The sequence below is a fragment of the Triticum urartu genome, chromosome 1 (genome assembly GCF_003073215.2).
Source record: "Triticum urartu cultivar G1812 chromosome 1, Tu2.1, whole genome shotgun sequence".
Classification (NCBI taxonomy): Eukaryota; Viridiplantae; Streptophyta; class Magnoliopsida; order Poales; family Poaceae; genus Triticum; species Triticum urartu.
The window spans coordinates 94,993-114,986 of record NC_053022.1 but is presented as its reverse complement, the minus strand read 5'-3'; the positions used below and the strand labels follow the sequence as shown (position 1 = coordinate 114,986).

The 19,994-nt window shown below is 44.4% G+C and overlaps 1 protein-coding gene across 1 annotated transcript; it reads left to right on the top strand.

Annotated features, from left to right (window-relative positions):
• Positions 1-16,868: 16,868 nt before the first annotated feature.
• Positions 16,869-18,084, top strand: LOC125547342 (gamma-gliadin-like). Its single transcript, XM_048713852.1, has one exon. The coding sequence runs from the start codon at positions 16,950-16,952 to the stop codon at positions 17,922-17,924; it is 975 nt and encodes a 324-aa protein (XP_048569809.1). The 5' UTR covers positions 16,869-16,949; the 3' UTR covers positions 17,925-18,084.
• The last annotated feature ends 1,910 nt before the right edge of the window (positions 18,085-19,994 follow it).

The window sequence follows — 19,994 nt, the reverse complement described above, 5'->3', positions numbered from 1 at the left end:
TCCTCCTGCTTGCAGTTAGTCAAGTCCACGATTGACATGGGCTGTTTACAGGTATCTTTAAAGTTCTGAATGAACCGTGCCTTCAACTCCGCCCATGAGCCGATGGAGTTGGGCGGTAACCCCTTTAACCAAGTACGAGCTGTTCCATCCAACATCATGGTGAATTATTTGGCCATTGCTGCGTCACTGACTTCTAATAACTCCATGGCCATCTCGTAACTTTCAATCCATGCTCCGGGCTGTAGGTCGGCTGTGTAATTGGGCACCTTACGAGGCCCCTTAAAGTCCTTTGGTAAACGCTCATTACGCAGAGCCGACACAAGACAAGGGACTCCTCCTGTCCTTGTGGCCACCCCTGCTTCAACAGAGGTCGCTGTATAAACTGGAAAAGCTTGGTGAGCCGCTTGCTCAGCCACCTGTTGAACCGCCCGTTCAGGCTCTTGACGGATCCTCTCCTGGTCTACCAAGTTAAAAGCTCTGCCCGGGGCCACGTCACGCCCACATGGATGGTTACGGGGCTGGGCGTTGCTTGACATGGCCGCCGAGTCCATATGCCTGCTATAGCTTGGGCTCCGGCTTGGGCGAGGGGTTGAATGGATTCTATCTCGACTATAAGAATATGCATCCTGCTGTGCCAGAGTCGTTTGAAGAAGTTCTCTGACCCGTCGTGTCTCGATCGCCGTCGAAGAGTCACCTTCCATCGGGAGAGCCGCCAGACGAGCCGACGCAGCAATAAGGTTCTCCAAGGGGTTAGAGAAGTGACCCGGTGGTATCGGTGTGTAGTGAGGCAGAGCAGTATTCACACGCAGTGGTTCCATGGCCCGCGGTTGAACCGGTGTCCCGGTCCTGGGTGTTGTGATCCGGTTTGCCTTCAGCGGGTTACTGGGACCAGTCCCCGGTGTGTAAAAAAGGTTCCTAGGATCGTAAGTCAGAGGCAGACGTGATTGATCCTTCTGGTGCCTTCTCCTCATGACCTCGTTTGATGCATTCAGATCCACCGAGAGCTGGAAAGTCTTCGCTTGAAGCTGCTGAGCCCGTGCATCCAGAGCCGCCCGTTCCGCGGCCATCCTGACATCTTTCGCCACTAAATTTTCCTTGGCCTGTGCTACCTCTCTGCGTAGCCGTGCTACCTCTGCGTCATGCTGAGCCTTATCCGCCGGCTCAACCACAGCAGTAACCAGGGCCGTCATCCTACCCATGAGGTCCATTAGTACCTGAGCCGGTGGGCGCGCGGGGTCTCCTGAGCCGGCCGCTGCTGACCCAGTGGTTATTGCTGCCGCAGCCATAGAATTCTAACCAAGTTGAATGCCAGCTGTTGGGGAACGTTGCAGAAAACAAAAAATTTCCTACGGTTTCACCAAGATCCATCTATGAGTTCATCTAGCAATGAGTGATTGGATGCATCTACGTACCTTGTAGATCGCGAGCGGAAGCGTTCAAAGAACGGGGATGAGGGAGTCGTACTCGACGTGATCCGAATCACCGGAGATCCTAGCGCCGAACGGACGGCACCTCCGTGTTCAACACACGTACGGTCAGCGTAACGTCTCCTCCTTCTTGATCCAGCAAGGGGGAAGGAGAGGTTGAGGAAGATGGCTCCAGCAGCAGCACGACGGCGTGGTGGTGATGGAGCTGCAGTACTCCGGCAGGGCTTCGCCAAGCTCTATGGAGGAGGAGGAGGTGTTGGAGAGGGAGAGGGAGGCGCCAGGGCATGGGTGTGAGGCCCTTCCTCCCCCCACTATATATAGGGGGCCTAGGGGGGGCGCCGGCCCTAGGAGATGCAATCTCCTAGGGGGGCAGCGGCCAAGGGGTGGGGGGCTTGCCCCCCAAGCAAGGGGGCGCCCCCCTTTAGGGTTTCCCCACCCTAGGCGCATGGGCCCTAGGGGGAAGTGGCGCCCCAGCCCACTTTGGGCTGGATCCCTTCCCACTTCAGCCCATGGGGCCCTCCGGGATAGGTGGCCCCACCCGGTGGACCCCCGGGACCCTTCCGGTGGTCCCAGTACCATACCGGTGACCCCGAAACTTGTCCCGATGGCCGAAATAGCACTTCCTATATATAATTCTTTACCTCCGGACTATTTCGAAACTCCTCGTGACGTCCGGGATCTCATCCGGGACGCTGAACAACATTCGGGTTACTGCATATACATATCCCTACAACCCTAGCGTCACCGAACCTTAAGTGTGTAGACCCTACGGGTTCGGGAGACATGTAGACATGACCGAGATTGCTCTCCGGTCAATAACCAACAGCGGGATCTGGATACCCATGTTGGCTCCCACATGCTCCTCGATGATCTCATCGGATGAACCACGATGTCGAGGATTCAAGCAACCCCATATACAATTCCCTTTGTCAATCGGTATGTTACTTGCCCGAGATTCGATCGTCGGTATCCAATACCTCGTTCAATCTCGTTACTGGCAAGTCACTTTACTCGTACCGTAATGCATGATCCCGTGACCAGACACTTGGTCACTTTGAGATCATAATGATGATGCATTACCGAGTGGGCCCAGTTGTTGGGTTTCGTAGTAATTTCAAAAAATTTCCTACGCACACGCAAGATCATGGTGATGCATAGCAACAAGAGGGGAGAGTGCTGTCTACGTACCCACGCAGACCGACTGCAGAAGCGATGACACGACGTAGAGGAAGTAGTCGTACGTCTTCACGATCCAACCGATCAAGCACCAAAACTACGGCACCTCCGAGTTCGAGCACACGTTCAGCTCGATGACGATCCCCGGACTCCGATCCAGCAAAGTGTCGGGGAAGAGTTCCATCAGCACGACGGCGTGGTGACGATCTTGATGTACTACAGCAGCAGGGCTTCGCCTAAACTCCGCTACAGTATTAACGAGGACTATGGTGGCTGGGGGTACCGCACACAGCTAAGGAATAGATCACGTGGATCAACTTGTGTGTTTCTGGGGTGCCTCTGCCTCAGTATATAAAGGACTAGAGGGGGGAGGCTGGCCGGCCAAGCTTGGCGCGCCAGGAGAGTCCTACTCCCTCTGGGAGTAGGATTCCCCCCCCCCCCCAATCCTAGTTGGAATAGGATTCGCGGAGGGGGAAAAGAGAGAGAGGGGGTCGGCCACCTCTCCTAGTCCTAATAGGACTAGGGGAAGGGGGAGGCGCGCAGCCCATGTAGGGCTGCCTCTTCTCTTTTCCACTAAGGCCCATCATGGCCCATTTAGCTCCCGAGGGGTTCCGGTAACCTTCCCGGTACTCCGGTAAAATCCCGATTTCACCCGGAACACTTCCGATATCCAAACATAGGCTTCAAATATATCAATCTTTACGTCTCGACCATTTCGAGACTCCTCGTCATGTTCGTGATCACATCCGGGACTCCGAACAACCTTCGGTACATCAAAATGCATAAACTCATAATATAACTGTCATCGTAACCTTAAGCGTGCGGACCCTACGGGTTCGAGAACAATGTAGACATGACCGAGACACGTCTCCAGTCAATAACCAATAGCGGGACCTGGATTCCCATATTGGCTCCTACATATTCTACGAAGATCTTTATCGGTCAGACCGCATAACAACATACGTTGTTCCCTTTGTCATCGGTATGTTACTTGCCCGAGATTCGATCGTCGGTATCCAATACCTAGTTCAATCTCGTTACCGGCAAGTCTCTTTACTCGTTCTGTAATACATCATCCCGCAACTAACTCATTAGTTGCAATGCTTGCAAGGCTTAAGTGATGTGCATTACCGAGAGGGCCCAGAGATACCTCTCCGACAATCGGAGTGACAAAACCTAATCTCGAAATATGCCAACCCAACATGTACCTTTGGAGACACCTGTAGAGCACCTTTATAATCACCCAGTTACGTTGTGACGTTTGGTAGCACACAAAGTGTTCCTCCAGCAAACGGGAGTTGCATAATCTCATAGTCATAGGAACATGTATAAGTCATGAAGAAAGCAATAGCAACATACTAAACGATCGGGTGCTAAGCTAATGGAAGGGTCATGTCAATCAGATCATTCACCTAATGATGTGATCCCGTTAATCAAATGACAACTCTTTGTCCATGGTTAGGAAACATAACCATCTTTGATTAACGAGCTAGTCAAGTAGAGGCATACTAGTGACACTCTGTTTGTCTATGTATTCACACATGTATTATGTTTCCCGTTAATACAATTCTAGCATGAATAATAAACATTTATCATGAAATAAGTAAATAAATAATAACTTTATTATTGCCTCTAGGGCATATTTCCTTCAGTCTCCCACTTGCACTAGAGTCAATAATCTAGATCACATCACCATGTGATTAACATCGATAGTTCACATCATCATGTGATTAACACCCATAGTTCACATCGTCATGTGACCAACACCCAAAGGGTTTACTAGATTCGGTAATCTAGTTCACATCGCTATGTGATTAACACCCAAAGAGTACTAAGGTGTGATCATGTTTTGCTTGTGAGAGAATCTTAGTCAACGGGCCTGCCACATTCAGATCCGTATGTATTTTGCAAATTTCTATGTCAACAATGCTCTGCTTGGAGCTACTCTAGCTAATTGCTCCCACTTTCAATATGTATCCAGATTGAGACTTTAGAATCATCTGGATCAGTGTCAAAAACTTGCATCGACGTAACCGTTTACGACGAACCCTTTTGTCACGTCCATAATCGAGAAACATATCCTTATTTTACTAAGGATAATTCTGACCGCTGTCCAGTGATCTACTCCTAGATCACTATTGTACTCCCTTGCCAAATCAGTGCAGGGTATATAATAGATCTGGTATACAGCATGACATACTTTATAGAACCTATGGCCAAGGCATAGGGAATGACTTTCATTCTCTTTCTATCTTCTGCCGTGGTCGGGCTTTGAGTCTTACTCAACTTCACACCTTGTAATACAGGCAAGAACTCTTTCTTTGACCGCTCCATTTTGAACTACTTCAAAATCTTGTCAAGGTATGTACTCATTGAAAAAACTTATCAAACGTCTTGATCTATCTCTATAGATCTTGAAGCTCAATATGTAAGCAGCTTCACCGAAGTCTTTCTTTGAAAAACTCCTTTCAAACACTCCTTTATGCTTTGCAGAATAATTCTACATTATTTCCGATCAACAATATGTCATTCATATATACTTATCAGAAATGCTGTAGTGCTCCCACTCACTTTTCTTGTAAATACAGGCTTCACCGCAAGTCTGTATAAAACTATATGCTTTGATCAACTCATCAAAGCGTATATTCCAACTCCGAGATGCTTGCACCAGTCCATAGATGGATCGCTGGAGCTTGCACATTTTGTTAGCACCTTTTGGATTTGACAAAACCTTCTAGTTGCATCATATACAACTCTTCTTTATTAAATCCATTAACGAATTCAGTTTTGTTTATCCGTTTGCCAGATTTCATAAAATGCGGCAATTGCTAACATGATTCAGACAGACTTTAAGCATAAATACGAGTGAAAATCTCTCATCGTAGTCAACACCTTGAACTTGTCGAAAACCTTTTTGCGACAATTCTAGCTTTGTAGATAGTAACACTACTATCAGCGTCTGTCTTCCTCTTGAAGATCCATTTATTTTCTATGGCTTGCCGATCATCGGGCAAATCCATCAAAGTCTATACTTTGTTCTCATACATGGATCATATCTTAGATTTCATGGCCTCAAACCATTTTGCGGAATCTGGGCTCATCATCGCTTCCTCATAGTTCGCAAGTTCGTCATGGTCTAGTAACATGACTTCCAGAACAGGATTACCGTACCACTCTGGTGCGGATCTCACTCTGGTTTACCTGCGAGATTCGGTAGTAACTTGATCTGAAGTTTCATGATCATCATCATTAGCTTCCTCACTAATTGGTGTAGGAGTCACAGGAACAAATTTCTGTGATGAACTTACTTTCCAATAAAGGAGAAGGTACAATTACCTTATCAAGTTTTCTACTTTCCTCCCACTCACTTCTTTCGAGAGAAACTCCTTTCTCTAGAAAAACTCCGAATTTAGTAACAAAAGTCTTGCCCTCAGATTTGTGATAGAAGGTGTACCCAACAGTCTCCTTTGGGTATCCTATGAAGACATATTTCTCCGATTTGGGTTCGAGTTTATCAGGTTGAAGCTTTTTCACATAAGCATCGCAGCCCCAAACTTTCAGAAACGACAACTTTGGTTTTTTGCCAAACCACAGTTCATAAGGCATCGTCTCAATGGATTTTGATGGTGCCCTATTTAACGTGAATGCAGCTGTCTCTAATGCATAACCCCAAAACGATAGTGGTAGATCGGTAAGATACATCATAGATTGCACTATATCCAATAAAGTACGTTTATGACATTCGGATACACCATTACATTGTGGTGTTCCAGGTGGCATGAGTAGTGAAACTATTTCACATTGTTTTTAACTGAAGGCCAAACTCATAACTCAAATACTCTTCTCTACGATCAGATCGTAGAAACTTTATTTTCTTGTTACAATGATTTTTCACTTCACTCTGAAATTCTTTGAACTTTTCAAATATTTCAGACTTGTGTTTCATTAAGTAGATATACTCATATCTGCTCAAATCATCTGTGAAGATCAGAAAATAATGATACTTGTCGCGAGCCTCAATATTCATCGGACCACATTCATCAGTATGTATGATATCCAACAAATCTTGTTGCTCGCTCCATTGTTCCGAAGAACAGAGTCTTAGTCATCTTGCCCATGATGCATGGTTCGCAAGCATCAACTGATTCATAATCAAGTGATTCCAAAAGCCCATCAGCATGGAGTTTCTTCATGCGCTTTACACCAATATGACCTAAACGGCAGTGCTACAAATAAGTTGCACTATCATTATTAACTTTGCATCTTTTGGTTTCAATATTATGATTATGTGTATCACTACGATCGAGATCCAACGAACTATTTTCATTGGGTGTGTAACCATATAAGGTTTTATTCATATAAACAGAACAACAATTTATTCTCTTTAAATGAATAACCGTATTACAATAAACATGATCAAATCATATTCATGCTCAACGCAAACACCAAATAACACTTATTTAGGTTCAACACTAATCTCAAAATTATAGGGAGTGTGCGATGATGATCATATCAATCTTGGAACTACTTCCAACACACATCGTCACTTCACCCTTAACTAGTCTCTGTTTATTCTGCAACTCCCGTTTCGAGTTACTAATCTTAGCAACTGAACTAGTATCAAATACTGAGGGTTTGCTATAAACACTAGTAAAGTACACATCAATAACATGTATATCAAATATACTTATGTTCACTTTGCCATCCTTCTTATCCGCCAATCACTTGGGGTAGTTCCGCTTCCAGTGACCAGTCCCTTTGCAGTAGAAGCACTTAGTCTCAGGCTTAGGACCAGACTTGGGCTTCTTCACTTGAGCAGCAACTTGCTTGCCGTTCTTCTTGAAGTTCCCCTTCTTCCCTATGCCCTTTTCTTGAAACTAGTGATCTTGTCAACCATCAACACTTGATGTTTTCCTTGATTTCTACCTTCGTTGATTTCAGCATCACGAAGAGCTTGGGAGTTGTTTCCGTTATCCCTTGCATATCATAGTTCATCACGAAGTTCTACTAACTTGGTGATGGTGACTAGAGAATTCTGTCAATCACTATCTTATCTGGAAGATTAACTCCCACTTGATTCAAGCGATTGTAGTACTCAGACAATCTGTGCACATGCTCACTAGTTGAGCGATTCTCCTCCATCTTTTAGCTATAGAACTTGTTGGAGACTTCATATCTCTCAACTCGGGTATTTGCTTGAAATATTAACTTCAACTCCTGGAACATCTCATATGCTCCATGACGTTCAAAACGTCTTTGAAGTCCCGATTCTAAGCCATTAAGCATGGTGCACTAAACTATAAGGTAGTCATCATATTGAGCTAGCCAAACGTTCATAACGTCTGCATCTGCTCCTGCAATAGGTCCGTCACCTAGCAGTGCATCAAGGACATAATTCTTCTGTGCAGCAATGAGGATAAACCTCAGATCACGGATCCAATCCGCATCATTACTACTAACATCTTTCAACACAATTTTTCTCTAGGAACATATCAAAATAAACATATGAATGCAACAACGCAAGCTATTGATCTACAACATAATTTGCAAAATACTACCAGGACTAAGTTCATGATAAATTTAAGTTCAATTAATCATATTACTTAAGAACTCCCACTTAGATAGACATCCCTCTAATCTTCTAAGTGATTACGTGATCCAAATCAACTAAACCATAACCGATCATCACATGAGATGGAGTAGTTTTCAATGGTGAACATCGTTATGTTGATCATATCTACTATATGATTCACGCTTGACCTTTCGGTCTCCGGGTTCCGAGGCCATATCTGCATATGCTAGGCTCGTCAAGTTTAACCTGAGTATTCTGCGTGTGCAAAACTGGCTTGCACCTGTTGTAGATGGACGTAGAGCTTATCACACCCGATCATCACGTGGTGTCTGGGCACGACGAACTTTGGCAACGGTGCATACTCAGGGAGAACACTTCTTGATAATTTAGTGAGAGATCATCTTATAATGCTACCGTCAATCAAAGCAAGATAAGATGCATAAAAGGATAAACATCTCATGCAATCAATATAAGTGATATGATATGGCCATCATCATCTTGTGCTTGTGATCTCCATCTCCGAAGCACCGTTATGATCACCATCGTCACCGGCGTGACACCTTGATCTCCATCGTAGCATCGTTGTCGTCTCGCCAATCTTATGCTTCCACGACTATCACTACCGTTTAGTAATAAAGTAAAGCATTACATCGCAATTGCATTGCATACAATAAAGCGACAACCATATGGCTCCTGCCAGTTGCCGATAACTCGGTTACAAAACATGATCATCTCATACAATAAAATTCAGCATCATGCCTTGACCATATCACATCACAACATGCCCTGCAAAAACAAGTTAGACGTCCTCTACTTTGTTGTTGCAAGTTTTTACGTGGCTGCTACGGGCTTAAGCAAGAACCAATCTCACCTACGCATCAAAACCACAACGATAGTTTGTCAAATAGACTCCGTTTTAACCTTCGCAAGGACCGGGCGTAGCCACACTTGGTTCAACTAAAGTTGGAGAGACAGTCGCCCGCAAGCCACCTGTGTGCAAAGCACGTCGGGGGAACCGGTCTCGCGTAAGCGTACGCGTAATGTTGGTCCGGGTCGTCTCGTCCAACAATACCGCCGAACCAAGTATGACATGCTGGTAGGCAGTATGACTTATATCGCCCACAACTCACTTGTGTTCTACTCGTGCAAATAACATCAAACCATAAAACCTATGCTCGGATGCCACCATTGGGTTTCGTAGTAATTTCAAAAAATTTCCTACGCACACGCAAGATCATGGTGATGCATAGCAACGAGAGGGGAGAGTGCTGTCTACGTACCCACGCAGACCGACTGCGGAAGCGATGACACGACGTAGAGGAAGTAGTCGTACGTCTTCACGATCCAACCGATCAAGCACCGAAACTACGGCACCTCCGAGTTCGAGCACACGTTCAGCTCGATGACGATCCCCGGACTCCGATCCAGCAAAGTGTCGGGGAAGAGTTCCGTCAGCACGACGGCGTGGTGACGATCTTGATGTACTACAGCAGCAGGGCTTCGCCTAAACTCCGCTACAGTATTAACGAGGACTATGGTGGCTGGGGGCACCGCACACGGCTAAGGAATAGATCACGTGGATCAACTTGTGTGTTTCTGGGGTGCCTCTGCCTCAGTATATAAAGGACTAGAGGGGGGAGGCTGGCCGGCCAAGCTTGGCGCGCCAGGAGAGTCCTACTCCCTCTGGGAGTAGGATTCCCCCCCCCCCCCAATCCTAGGTTGGAATAGGATTCGCGGAGGGGGAAAAGAGAGAGAGGGGGCCGGCCACCTCTCCTAGTCCTAATAGGACTAGGGGAAGGGGAGGCGCGCAGCCCATGTAGGGCTGCCTCTTCTCTTTTCCACTAAGGCCCATCATGGCCCATTTAGCTCCCGGGGGGTTCCGGTAACCTTCCCGGTACTCCGGTAAAATCCTGATTTCACCCGGAACACTTCCGATATCCAAACATAGGCTTCCAATATATCAATCTTTACGTCTCGACCATTTCGAGACTCCTCGTCATGTCCGTGATCACATCCGGGACTCCGAACAACCTTCGGTACATCAAAATGCATAAACTCATAATATAACTGTCATCGTAACCTTAAGCGTGCGGACCCTACGGGTTCGAGAACAATGTAGACATGACCGAGACACGTCTCCAGTCAATAACCAATAGCGGGACCTGGATTCCCATATTGGCTCCTACATATTCTACGAAGATCTTTATCGGTCAGACCGCATAACAACATACGTTGTTCCCTTTGTCATCGGTATGTTACTTGCCCGAGATTCGATCGTCGGTATCCAATACCTAGTTCAATCTCGTTACCGGCAAGTCTCTTTACTCGTTCTGTAATACATCATCCCGCAACTAACTCATTAGTTGCAATGCTTGCAAGGCTTAAGTGATGTGCATTACCGAGAGGGCCCAGAGATACCTCTCCGACAATCGGAGTGACAAAACCTAATCTCGAAATATGCCAACCCAACATGTACCTTTGGAGACACCTGTAGAGCACCTTTATAATCACCCAGTTACGTTGTGACGTTTGGTAGCACACAAAGTGTTCCTCCAGCAAACGGGAGTTGCATAATCTCATAGTCATAGGAACATGTATAAGTCATGAAGAAAGCAATAGCAACATACTAAACGATCGGGTGCTAAGCTAATGGAATGGGTCATGTTAATCAGATCATTCACCTAATGATGTGATCCCGTTAATCAAATGACAACTCTTTGTCCATGGTTAGGAAACATAACCATCTCTGATTAACGAGCTAGTCAAGTAGAGGCATACTAGTGACACTCTATTTGTCTATGTATTCACACATGTATTATGTTTCCCGTTAATACAATTCTAGCATGAATAATAAACATTTATCATGAAATAAGGAAATAAATAATAACTTTATTATTGCCTCTAGGGCATATTTTCTTCACCAGTGATACCTCTCCGTCATACGGAGTGACAAATCCCAGTCTTGATCCGTGTCAACCCAACAGACACTTTCGGAGATACCCGTAGTATACCTTTATAGTCACCCAGTTACGTTGTGACGTTTGGTATACCCAAAGTACTCCTACGGTATCCGGGAGTTACACGATCTCATGGTCTAAGGAAAAGATACTTGACATTGGAAAACTCTAGCAAACAAACTATACGATCTTGTGCTATGTTTAGGATTGGGTCTTGTCCATCACATCATTCTCCTAATGATGCGATCTCGTTATCAATGAGATCCAATGTCCATAGTCAGGAAACCATGACTATCTGTTGATCAACGAGCTAGTCAACTAGAGGCTTACTAGGGACATGTTGGTGTCTATTATTCACACATGTATTACGATTTCCGGATAACACAATTATAGCATGAATAAAAGACAATTATCATGAATAAGGAAATATAATAATAATGCTTTTATTATTGCCTTTAGGGCATATTTCCAACACCAGCCATGAAGACTCCGGCTCGATTCGGCGGCTCAGAGGGGTCCGGAATACTGCTGCCATCGGAACAGCCCCCAAGCCCGCCATCTTGTAGCTGATACAAAGAATCTGTCTCGCTTGTGGACGACTCACTGCCAGAGCAAACGACTGTCTCACCACCGTCCATCGATCCTTCAGAAAATTCCCCTCCATGGATGCAACCCACGAAGGCACGCCTCACGGCGGGTTGAGCCCGGGCAGGTCTCACTCGCTGAGCCATCTCGATGAGGTCGGTGCAAATGTCCGACTCAGGGCCCGGCTCACCGATCTGACCGATGAAGACGTGGATTCCGCCGAAGGGGACCCGGTACCTGTACTCGATTGAGCCAGCCTCGGGGCCCTAGCCTGCGTCGTCGATGTAGAGCTTGCTGTGACGACTTTTGGTCATCCGGCCCACAGCGTATCCCTTGAGCCCTTCGAAGCTGCCCTTCAAGAACTCAAATCCACCGTGCGATGGCCCCACGGTGGGCGCCAACTGTCGTGGAATTGTCACGGCAGATGTCCTACTGAAAGGACTTAGTCGTGGAGCCATCGCAACTAGGAAGCTTAAAGGGGTTAATCGGGACAAAGGACACGAAAGGTTTATACTAGTTCGGCCCCTTACGGTGAAGGTAAAGCCTAGTCCAGTTGATGTGGTATTGCTAGGTTTCGATGACCAGGGAGCAAATACGCTATGCCTGGCTCTCGATTTGATGTTACTTGCCCTAAGCCGCCACCGAGTCGTCCCCTTATATACACGGGTTGATGCCTGGCGGCCTACAGAGTCCCGACCGGCTCATATAGCGTGCCCGGCTCGATGACTTCTCTTACATGCCTTTCTTTACAAGTCTTTCTTATACATGGCGGTTTACAATTATGGGCCTTAAGCCGCCTTTGGGCTTGGGCCTACCACAAGTCTTATAATAAACTATCGCCTTGTATATTCACTGAGCTTCTTTTAGTAACCCGCCATTAGGATTGATCCGGCCCCTCCTGGGCGGGTCATACCTGGTAGTCATATTCCCAACTAGAGTGGTACCGTAATCCTGTTCTGGAGGTCATGTTACTCAACCATGACGAACCTACAAACTATGAGGAAGCAATGATGAGCCCAGATTCCTTGAAATGGCTTGAGGCCATGAAATCAGAGATGGGATCCATGTATGAGAACAAAGTGTGGACTTTGGTTGACTTTCCCTTTGATCGGCAAGCCATAGAGAATAAATGGATCTTCAAGAAGAAGACTGACGATGATGGTAATGTTACTGTCTACAAAGCTCGACTTGTTGCAAAAGGTTTTCGACAAGTTCAAGGAGTTGACTATGATGAGACCTTCTCACCCGTAGCGATGCTTAAGTCTGTCCAAATCATGTTAGCAATTGCCGCATTTTATGATTATGAAATTTGGCAAATGGATGTCAAAACTGCATTTCTTAATGGATATCTTAAAGAAGAGTTGTATATGATGCAACCAGAAGGTTTTGTCGATCCAAAAGGTGTTAACAAAGTGTGCAAGCCCTAGTGATCCATTTATGGACTGGTGCAAGCCTCTCGGAGTTGGAATATACACTTTGATAGTGTGATCAAAGCATATGGTTTTATACAGACTTTTGGAGAAGCCTTTATAAAGTGAGTGGGAGCTTTGTAGCATTTCTGATATTATATGTGGATGACATATTGTTGATCGAAAATGATACGAAATTTCTGGATAGCATAAAAGGATACTTGAATAAGAATTTTTCAATGAAAGACCTTGGTGAAGCTGCTTATATATTGGGCATCAAGATCTATAAAGATAGGTCAAGACGATTAATTAGACTTTCACAAAGCACATACCTTGATAAAGTTTTGAAGAAGTTCAAAATGGATCAAGCAAAGAAAGGGTTCTTGCCTGTGTTACAAGGTGTGAAGTGGAGTTAGACTCAATGCCCGACCAATGCAGAAGATAGAGAGAAAATGAAAGTCATTCCCTATGCTTCAGCAATAGGTTCTATCATGTATGCAATGCTATGTACCAGACCTGGTGTGTGCCTTGCTATCAGTTTAGCAGGGAGGTACCAAAGTAATCCAGGAGTGGATCATAGGACAACGGTCAAGAACATCTTGAAATACCTGAAAAGGACTAAGGATATGTTTCTCATTTATGGAGGTGACAAAGAGCTCGTCGTAAATGGTTACGTTGATGCAAGCTTTGACACTGATCCGGATGACTCTAAGTCACAAACCGGATACATATTTATATTGAATGGTGGAGCTGTCAGTTGGTGCAGTTTCAAGCAAAGCGTCGTGGAGGGATCTACATGTGAAGAGGAGTACATAGCTGCTTCGGAAGCAGCAAATGAAGGAGTCGGGATGAAGGAGTTCATATCCGATCTAGGTGTCATACCTAGTGCATCGGGTCCAATAAAAATATTTTGTGACAATACTGGAGCAATAGCCTTGGCGAAGGAATCTAGATTTCACAAGAGAACCAAAGTGAGTGGATGTATTAAAAACGATCTCTGCCACAGGAAAGGAGGTTCTTATTAAGTCAGTGGCTCAAGCGGTTCAAGTTTACTTTGTCTTGCTTCAAATCACCATGGTGTTTATGCGAACATCTTAACAAGCTCATATGTATCAAAAGTTTAAATGCATACAAAATTAAATGGTTTAGCTCGTGATCTAATTTATTTGGGTTTTACCAATTATTAATCTGGCATCGAAGTTACATGTATTGGTTTCTTAGGCAAAAACAATCCCTCGTCATAAGACGAAGCGATTGTTCATCGACCGTGCATCTCAGGGACCAGATAAATTGCCCATGTAGTATAATCTGAACTCGTTAGAAGAATTCAAGATATAACATTGTTCGACATCAGTAGAAGAATTCAAGATGATTAATGTGTAGAGTTGGAGCACATTATTGGTACTAACAAAGTGCTTTGTGTGTTGCTACGGGAAAAACAAAGTGCACAGACAGATAGTGGGCGATAAAAGGAGATGTTCCCTATGCAGTTAGTTGTAAATCCTGCTCTTAACATGTCTGTGATTGAACTAACCAAGTTGAATCCTAAAGTGGTATCTACTTTTGACAAAAAAACATTTTGTGATATCGCTAGTTACTTTTACCTGACTGCTAAGTTTATATTAGGCATGAAGAAAAGGAAGGTTGTCACTTTGTTCCATGATAATCTCGTCCACCAATCCTTGAAACCAGTTAGGCTAAAACAATGAGTTTTGCTAAAAATCATCACCTAATGTTCCCAACTGGGGAAGTGATCTCCCTAGGACACCAAAAGCGTGACCTATAACCCAAGAAACATGCATGAATGGGAAAACACATTGATTTTTGATGACCTTCCTGCAGCCCAGGACTAAAAAATAGTAAGTTATAACCCGCAAAACATCCCTTTTTAGGACTTTTTCCCACTTCAAAATACAAATATTACTTTTTTTCTTCAAAAATACGAGCTCACAGGAGCACAACTTCCAAGTCGCATCTCTCTGCTTCATGATTGTATGTAGTTTTAGACTCCAACACTGTTTAGCTCCTCGTTTAACTATTGGTGCCCGACTAGAACGGAAGACTGCCCAATGGATTTTTTGTTGCAGTGGTTGTAGAACCTGAAGATGTACAAAGAAAAGCCCAATGCATGTTTGGTTGCATTGGTTGTATATACCGAAGAATGACCCATGCATTTTAAGTTCCATGGGTTGTACATAATGAAGACGTACAAACAAAAGCAACCTAGTAGTGCTTGTTATTACAAAATTTTGAACTACAAGACTATAGTCTAAACTTCTTTTGGTGATAGATGCTACGGGCGGAGAAACCTGTTGATTGTCCCTGGCTTGCAGCTGATTTTGGTAGGTGGAGTGTCGGATTTAGTGACATGAAGAGAGATTTGAGCAGGGAGGCGACAAATATTTGTTCCCGCACACAACCAGTTTGATGAAATTCCCAAAGTACGACGTAACGATGTATTCTTGTCCTCGTTCCATGCCGACACACATCAAGGTTGACAAGTCACCATCTAAAAGGTTATCCATGAAGGCATAACCGAATCCTGAATGTACTTAACATGCTTTTCATTCACCTTTAGATTTTTTCCTTCTTTACAATAGGTCATTTTGTGTAGTTTCAAAATTTCCTTATAGGTGAAGGTGTTGCACTTATTTGCTTAGGTTACTTTGTTAGCATGTTCTTAACTTGCACAAGACAAAAGTTGGAATGCTATTGTTGTTCTTAACTTGAACTATCGATTATCCTATAGAATTTAATAGCATATTAATCCAATGCTCTAATCTTTATACTGCATATTCTTTCCCTACTGGTATGAAGGACAACTTTATATTTAACCAACTTATAATACACATGCTTTCACATCACAAGAAATTAAATATAGTCAATAGACTACTATATGTGCCTTATTTTTTTTATCTTGTACATGATAGATGCTGGTACTAGCTCCCAAACTTATCTTTAAGTGATTTTTATTTAAGGGATGACTACAGTAAAGGCAGCCAATAAAGAGTTGATAGGGATGAGAAAAATTGTCAGGATTGAAGATATAGATGTATCCAGTATCTTACTGCTTGCCAAACATGTAGAGCTTCACATAATAGTATTCTCATTTCATTGCTTATCTTTCTGGTCTACTTTTGTTTCAATTGCATATAAATTAGTAGATGCTTTTCAAATCCACAGAGCATGCAAGACAAGATAGTGTATCTTAGAGAAAAGTCCATGTTATAACTTATAACCCCAATTTGCTACTCGGTTTATCTTGTTATTTGATGAGTCATGTCTGGTTATCCGTCTTAGAATCATATTGGGAAAAAACATAAAATTAGTTTTGGAAAGATAATTTGTAGAACAATCATCACATTAATAGTGTGATCCATCATAATGACGCTCACAAGCTTACAAACTTAATTCCACTCAAGCTATGCCAATATAGATAAGCCTAACAACATGTAGAGCTTCACAAACTAAATTTCAAAAAAGGATATAATCTAGATCAATGTTTGCAGTGTAAAGTGAAGAAAATGAGTCATTGGTCATTATCCAACATTCCTTACAACCAGATGATTTCAACAAAAAGCAACTATCATGAAAATCCAAAATCTTGCTAGTAAGTAGTTGCACCAAACACAACAAACCAAATGATTAGTTGGATAAGCATTGATGCACTTTTTCAAAAAGCGAGTGGAAAGAAGAAAGAAAGCTATGCCATGAAAACTATAAATACACATGCACCACCAAGACCACATTCCATCATCCAAACTTCACACACATAGACCACAAGCATCAAAAGCAAGCAAGCAGTAGTAACCACAAATCCAACATGAAGACCTTCCTCATCTTTGTCCTCCTTGCCATGGCGATGAACATCGCCACTGCCGCTAGGCAGCTAAACCCTAGCAACAAAGAATTACAATCACCTCAACAATCATTTTCCCATCAACAACAACCATTTCTACAGGAGCCATATCCACAACAACCATATCCATCACAGCAACCATATCCATCGCAACAACCATTTCCCACACCCCAACAACAATTTTCCCAGCAATCACAACAACCATTTCCCCAGACCCAACAATCGTTCCCTCTGCAACCACAACAGCCATTCCCCCAGCAACCCCAACAACCATTTCCCCAGCCCCAACTACCATTCCCCCTGCAACCACAACAAAAAATTCCCCAGCAACCCCAACAACCATTCCCCCTGCAACCGCAACAACCATTCCCCCAGCAACCCCAACAACCATTTCCCCAGCCCCAACAACCAATCTCCGTGCAACCACAACAACCATTCCCCCAGCAATCCCAACAATCACAACAACCTTTTCCCCAGCCCCAACAATTATTTCTTGAACTCCAACAACCAATTCACCAGCAACCGCAACAACCATTCCCCCAACAACCGCAACAACCATTTCCCCAGCAACCGCAACAACCATTCCCCCAACAACCACAACAACCATTCCCCCTACAACCACAACAACCATTCCCCCAACAACCACAACAATCATTCCTCCTAGGACCGCAACAACCATTTCCCCAGCAACCCCAACAATCACAACAATCATTTCCCCAGCCCCAACCCCAGCAACCCCAACAACCATCCATCATGCAACCACAACAACCATTACCCCAACGACCACAACAACCATTTCTACTGCCCCAACAACAATTATCCCAGCAACCAGAACAAACAATTTCCCAGCAACCCCAGCAACCACACCAACCTCAACAACCATATCCACAACAACAACAACCATATGGGACTAGTCTTACAAGCATCGGTGGCCAATGAAATGAAGACCTGCAATACAAGACGGATGGATCATCGTTGTTTAGTCAATGAGCGTTCAATGTAACGATGATAAATAAAGTGATGTGAACCATAATGTGTAACCCCGACCTATACTAGTTCAAACATGGGAATAAAAGACAAAGAAAGTTCTTGTCACAAAGACATTACTCGTAATTATTAGATTCATGTCGTATTTAGATTTTCATCCCTAGCTACAATCTCAGTCTTATGCATTATCTACCTATTTTATGTAGTGAAGTCATATGAACCTAACATAATTAATGGATGCAAAACTTGGTTTAAATTGAAGGCTACATTGTATTAGCAAAATCAAATATCATAATTGGGTATGTACAAAGTAAAGGACACAATTCATTGGAATTTGTAGCAAATAAATTAGTAGCATACCATGCATTTGTCTAGAAGATAAAGGTTGTTGTCATACTCAAGGACATAGTTGCATGTGTACCCTAGATCATTTGTGGAATTCATGCACTTGTTGCTGCTGCCACTGCATGTGTAATTAGCCATGTTATTATGTTTGGCATCTTCACATGGACTCACATTTCTTATAGCCCAATCAACCACCATAGGTACACTCTAAGGTGTGTGCTATTGAACGTGGTGTTGCTTATGTGTGAAGTGCTAAAGTTGAATTGTGTTTTCTCCATTAGCATTGCATAGCTGCACCGGTTGAACTCCCAAATTTTACTTGTATTGACCGACTTGAAGAAATATATATATAATAGTTGCGTGTCTTCCTTGGTATCATAGTATGGGATCAACCGATATTGGAGTAGCATCCGTCCACTAAGTCTAGCAGACCGCGACACGATGCGACACCATAGGCTTGGAAGCCCGTTCCCATGTCATCATGTCGCTCACGAAGGCAAGGGCATTGCACCTGATGACCGTAAACTTGTTCTGGACGTCAGAGAGCTAGTAGGGAAAAGAAGCAGAACGACTGATTTCGCCGCCATCCATGCACTACTAGAAAATACCTTATAGATAGATGCTTAGTAGTAGCGAGGGGTATATGGGCCACACTGCTGCTAATTATTAGTAGCGAGGGGTATAGAACCCACGCTACTACTAAGTTGATAGTAGTAGCGAGGGGTATAAACCCCACACTGCTACTAAGTGGTCTCCACCATGCCCCTGGGACTGGCCATAGTAGTATCGAGGGGTATAAATCCCTCACTACCACTAAGTTGATAGTAGTAGTGAGGGGTTTACTACTAAGTTGATAGTAGTAGCGAGGGGTATAAACCCCTCGCTACTACTAAGTGGTCTCTACCGTACCCCCGGGATAGGCCATAGTAGTAGCGTGGGGAATAAACCCGGTGCCACTACTATCAACCCACCAACACATGTGTACACATAGCGCGCGGAGGCCCAAACCCGAACCCACACTCTCTTAATTCCCCTTCTCCCTCCCACCCGCGATGCCCTTCCTCACCCACCGCCACCACTGGCCTCGCACCTCAGCATCTCCCCAAATCCGGCGACCACCTCTCCCACCACGGCCCTCTCACCTTCGCCTCCTTCCTCCTCCTTCTTCGATGCCAGAAGGAGAGGGAGATCCAGCAGAGCGACGCCAATGGCAATGGCCAGATCTGCCACGCAACCACTTGCACTTCCTCGCTAAGACGTGGCCTTGTGAGGACATGAGGTCCCAAGAAAAGAAGCAGCATGTCACCGGGCATCGTCTAGGGTTTCGGGCATCGGCTCCAACTCCGGCGGCCACCGGTTAATACTCCTAGGTATGCCCCTTAATTTGTAATTTATGAGTAATCAAAAGGGTGAAAATCCACTTGTCAACCTCCGATCATCCGTCGAAAATCTGAGAAGGCACTGAGCAAGGTAGAAGGATATTTATTTAGGAAGGCGAGTGATAATGCTCGCCATATGGTGACTGTACATCCTCAGTTCCTCACTAGCTGAGCTGAATTACGATGGATTTTCGAGGTTGGATTCCACATGACATCTTTACATGGTTGTCTTATGTTGGAAATGGTTTCTGAACTCTGAACTCAGAACTGGTATCCACTTCTTTTATCTGCTTCTCTA

Bases quoted from the DNA above. Each gene is read 5' to 3' on its own strand.
- LOC125547342 (XM_048713852.1), top strand. From the start codon at position 16,950: ATGAAGACCTTCCTCATCTTTGTCCTCCTTGCCATGGCGATGAACATC.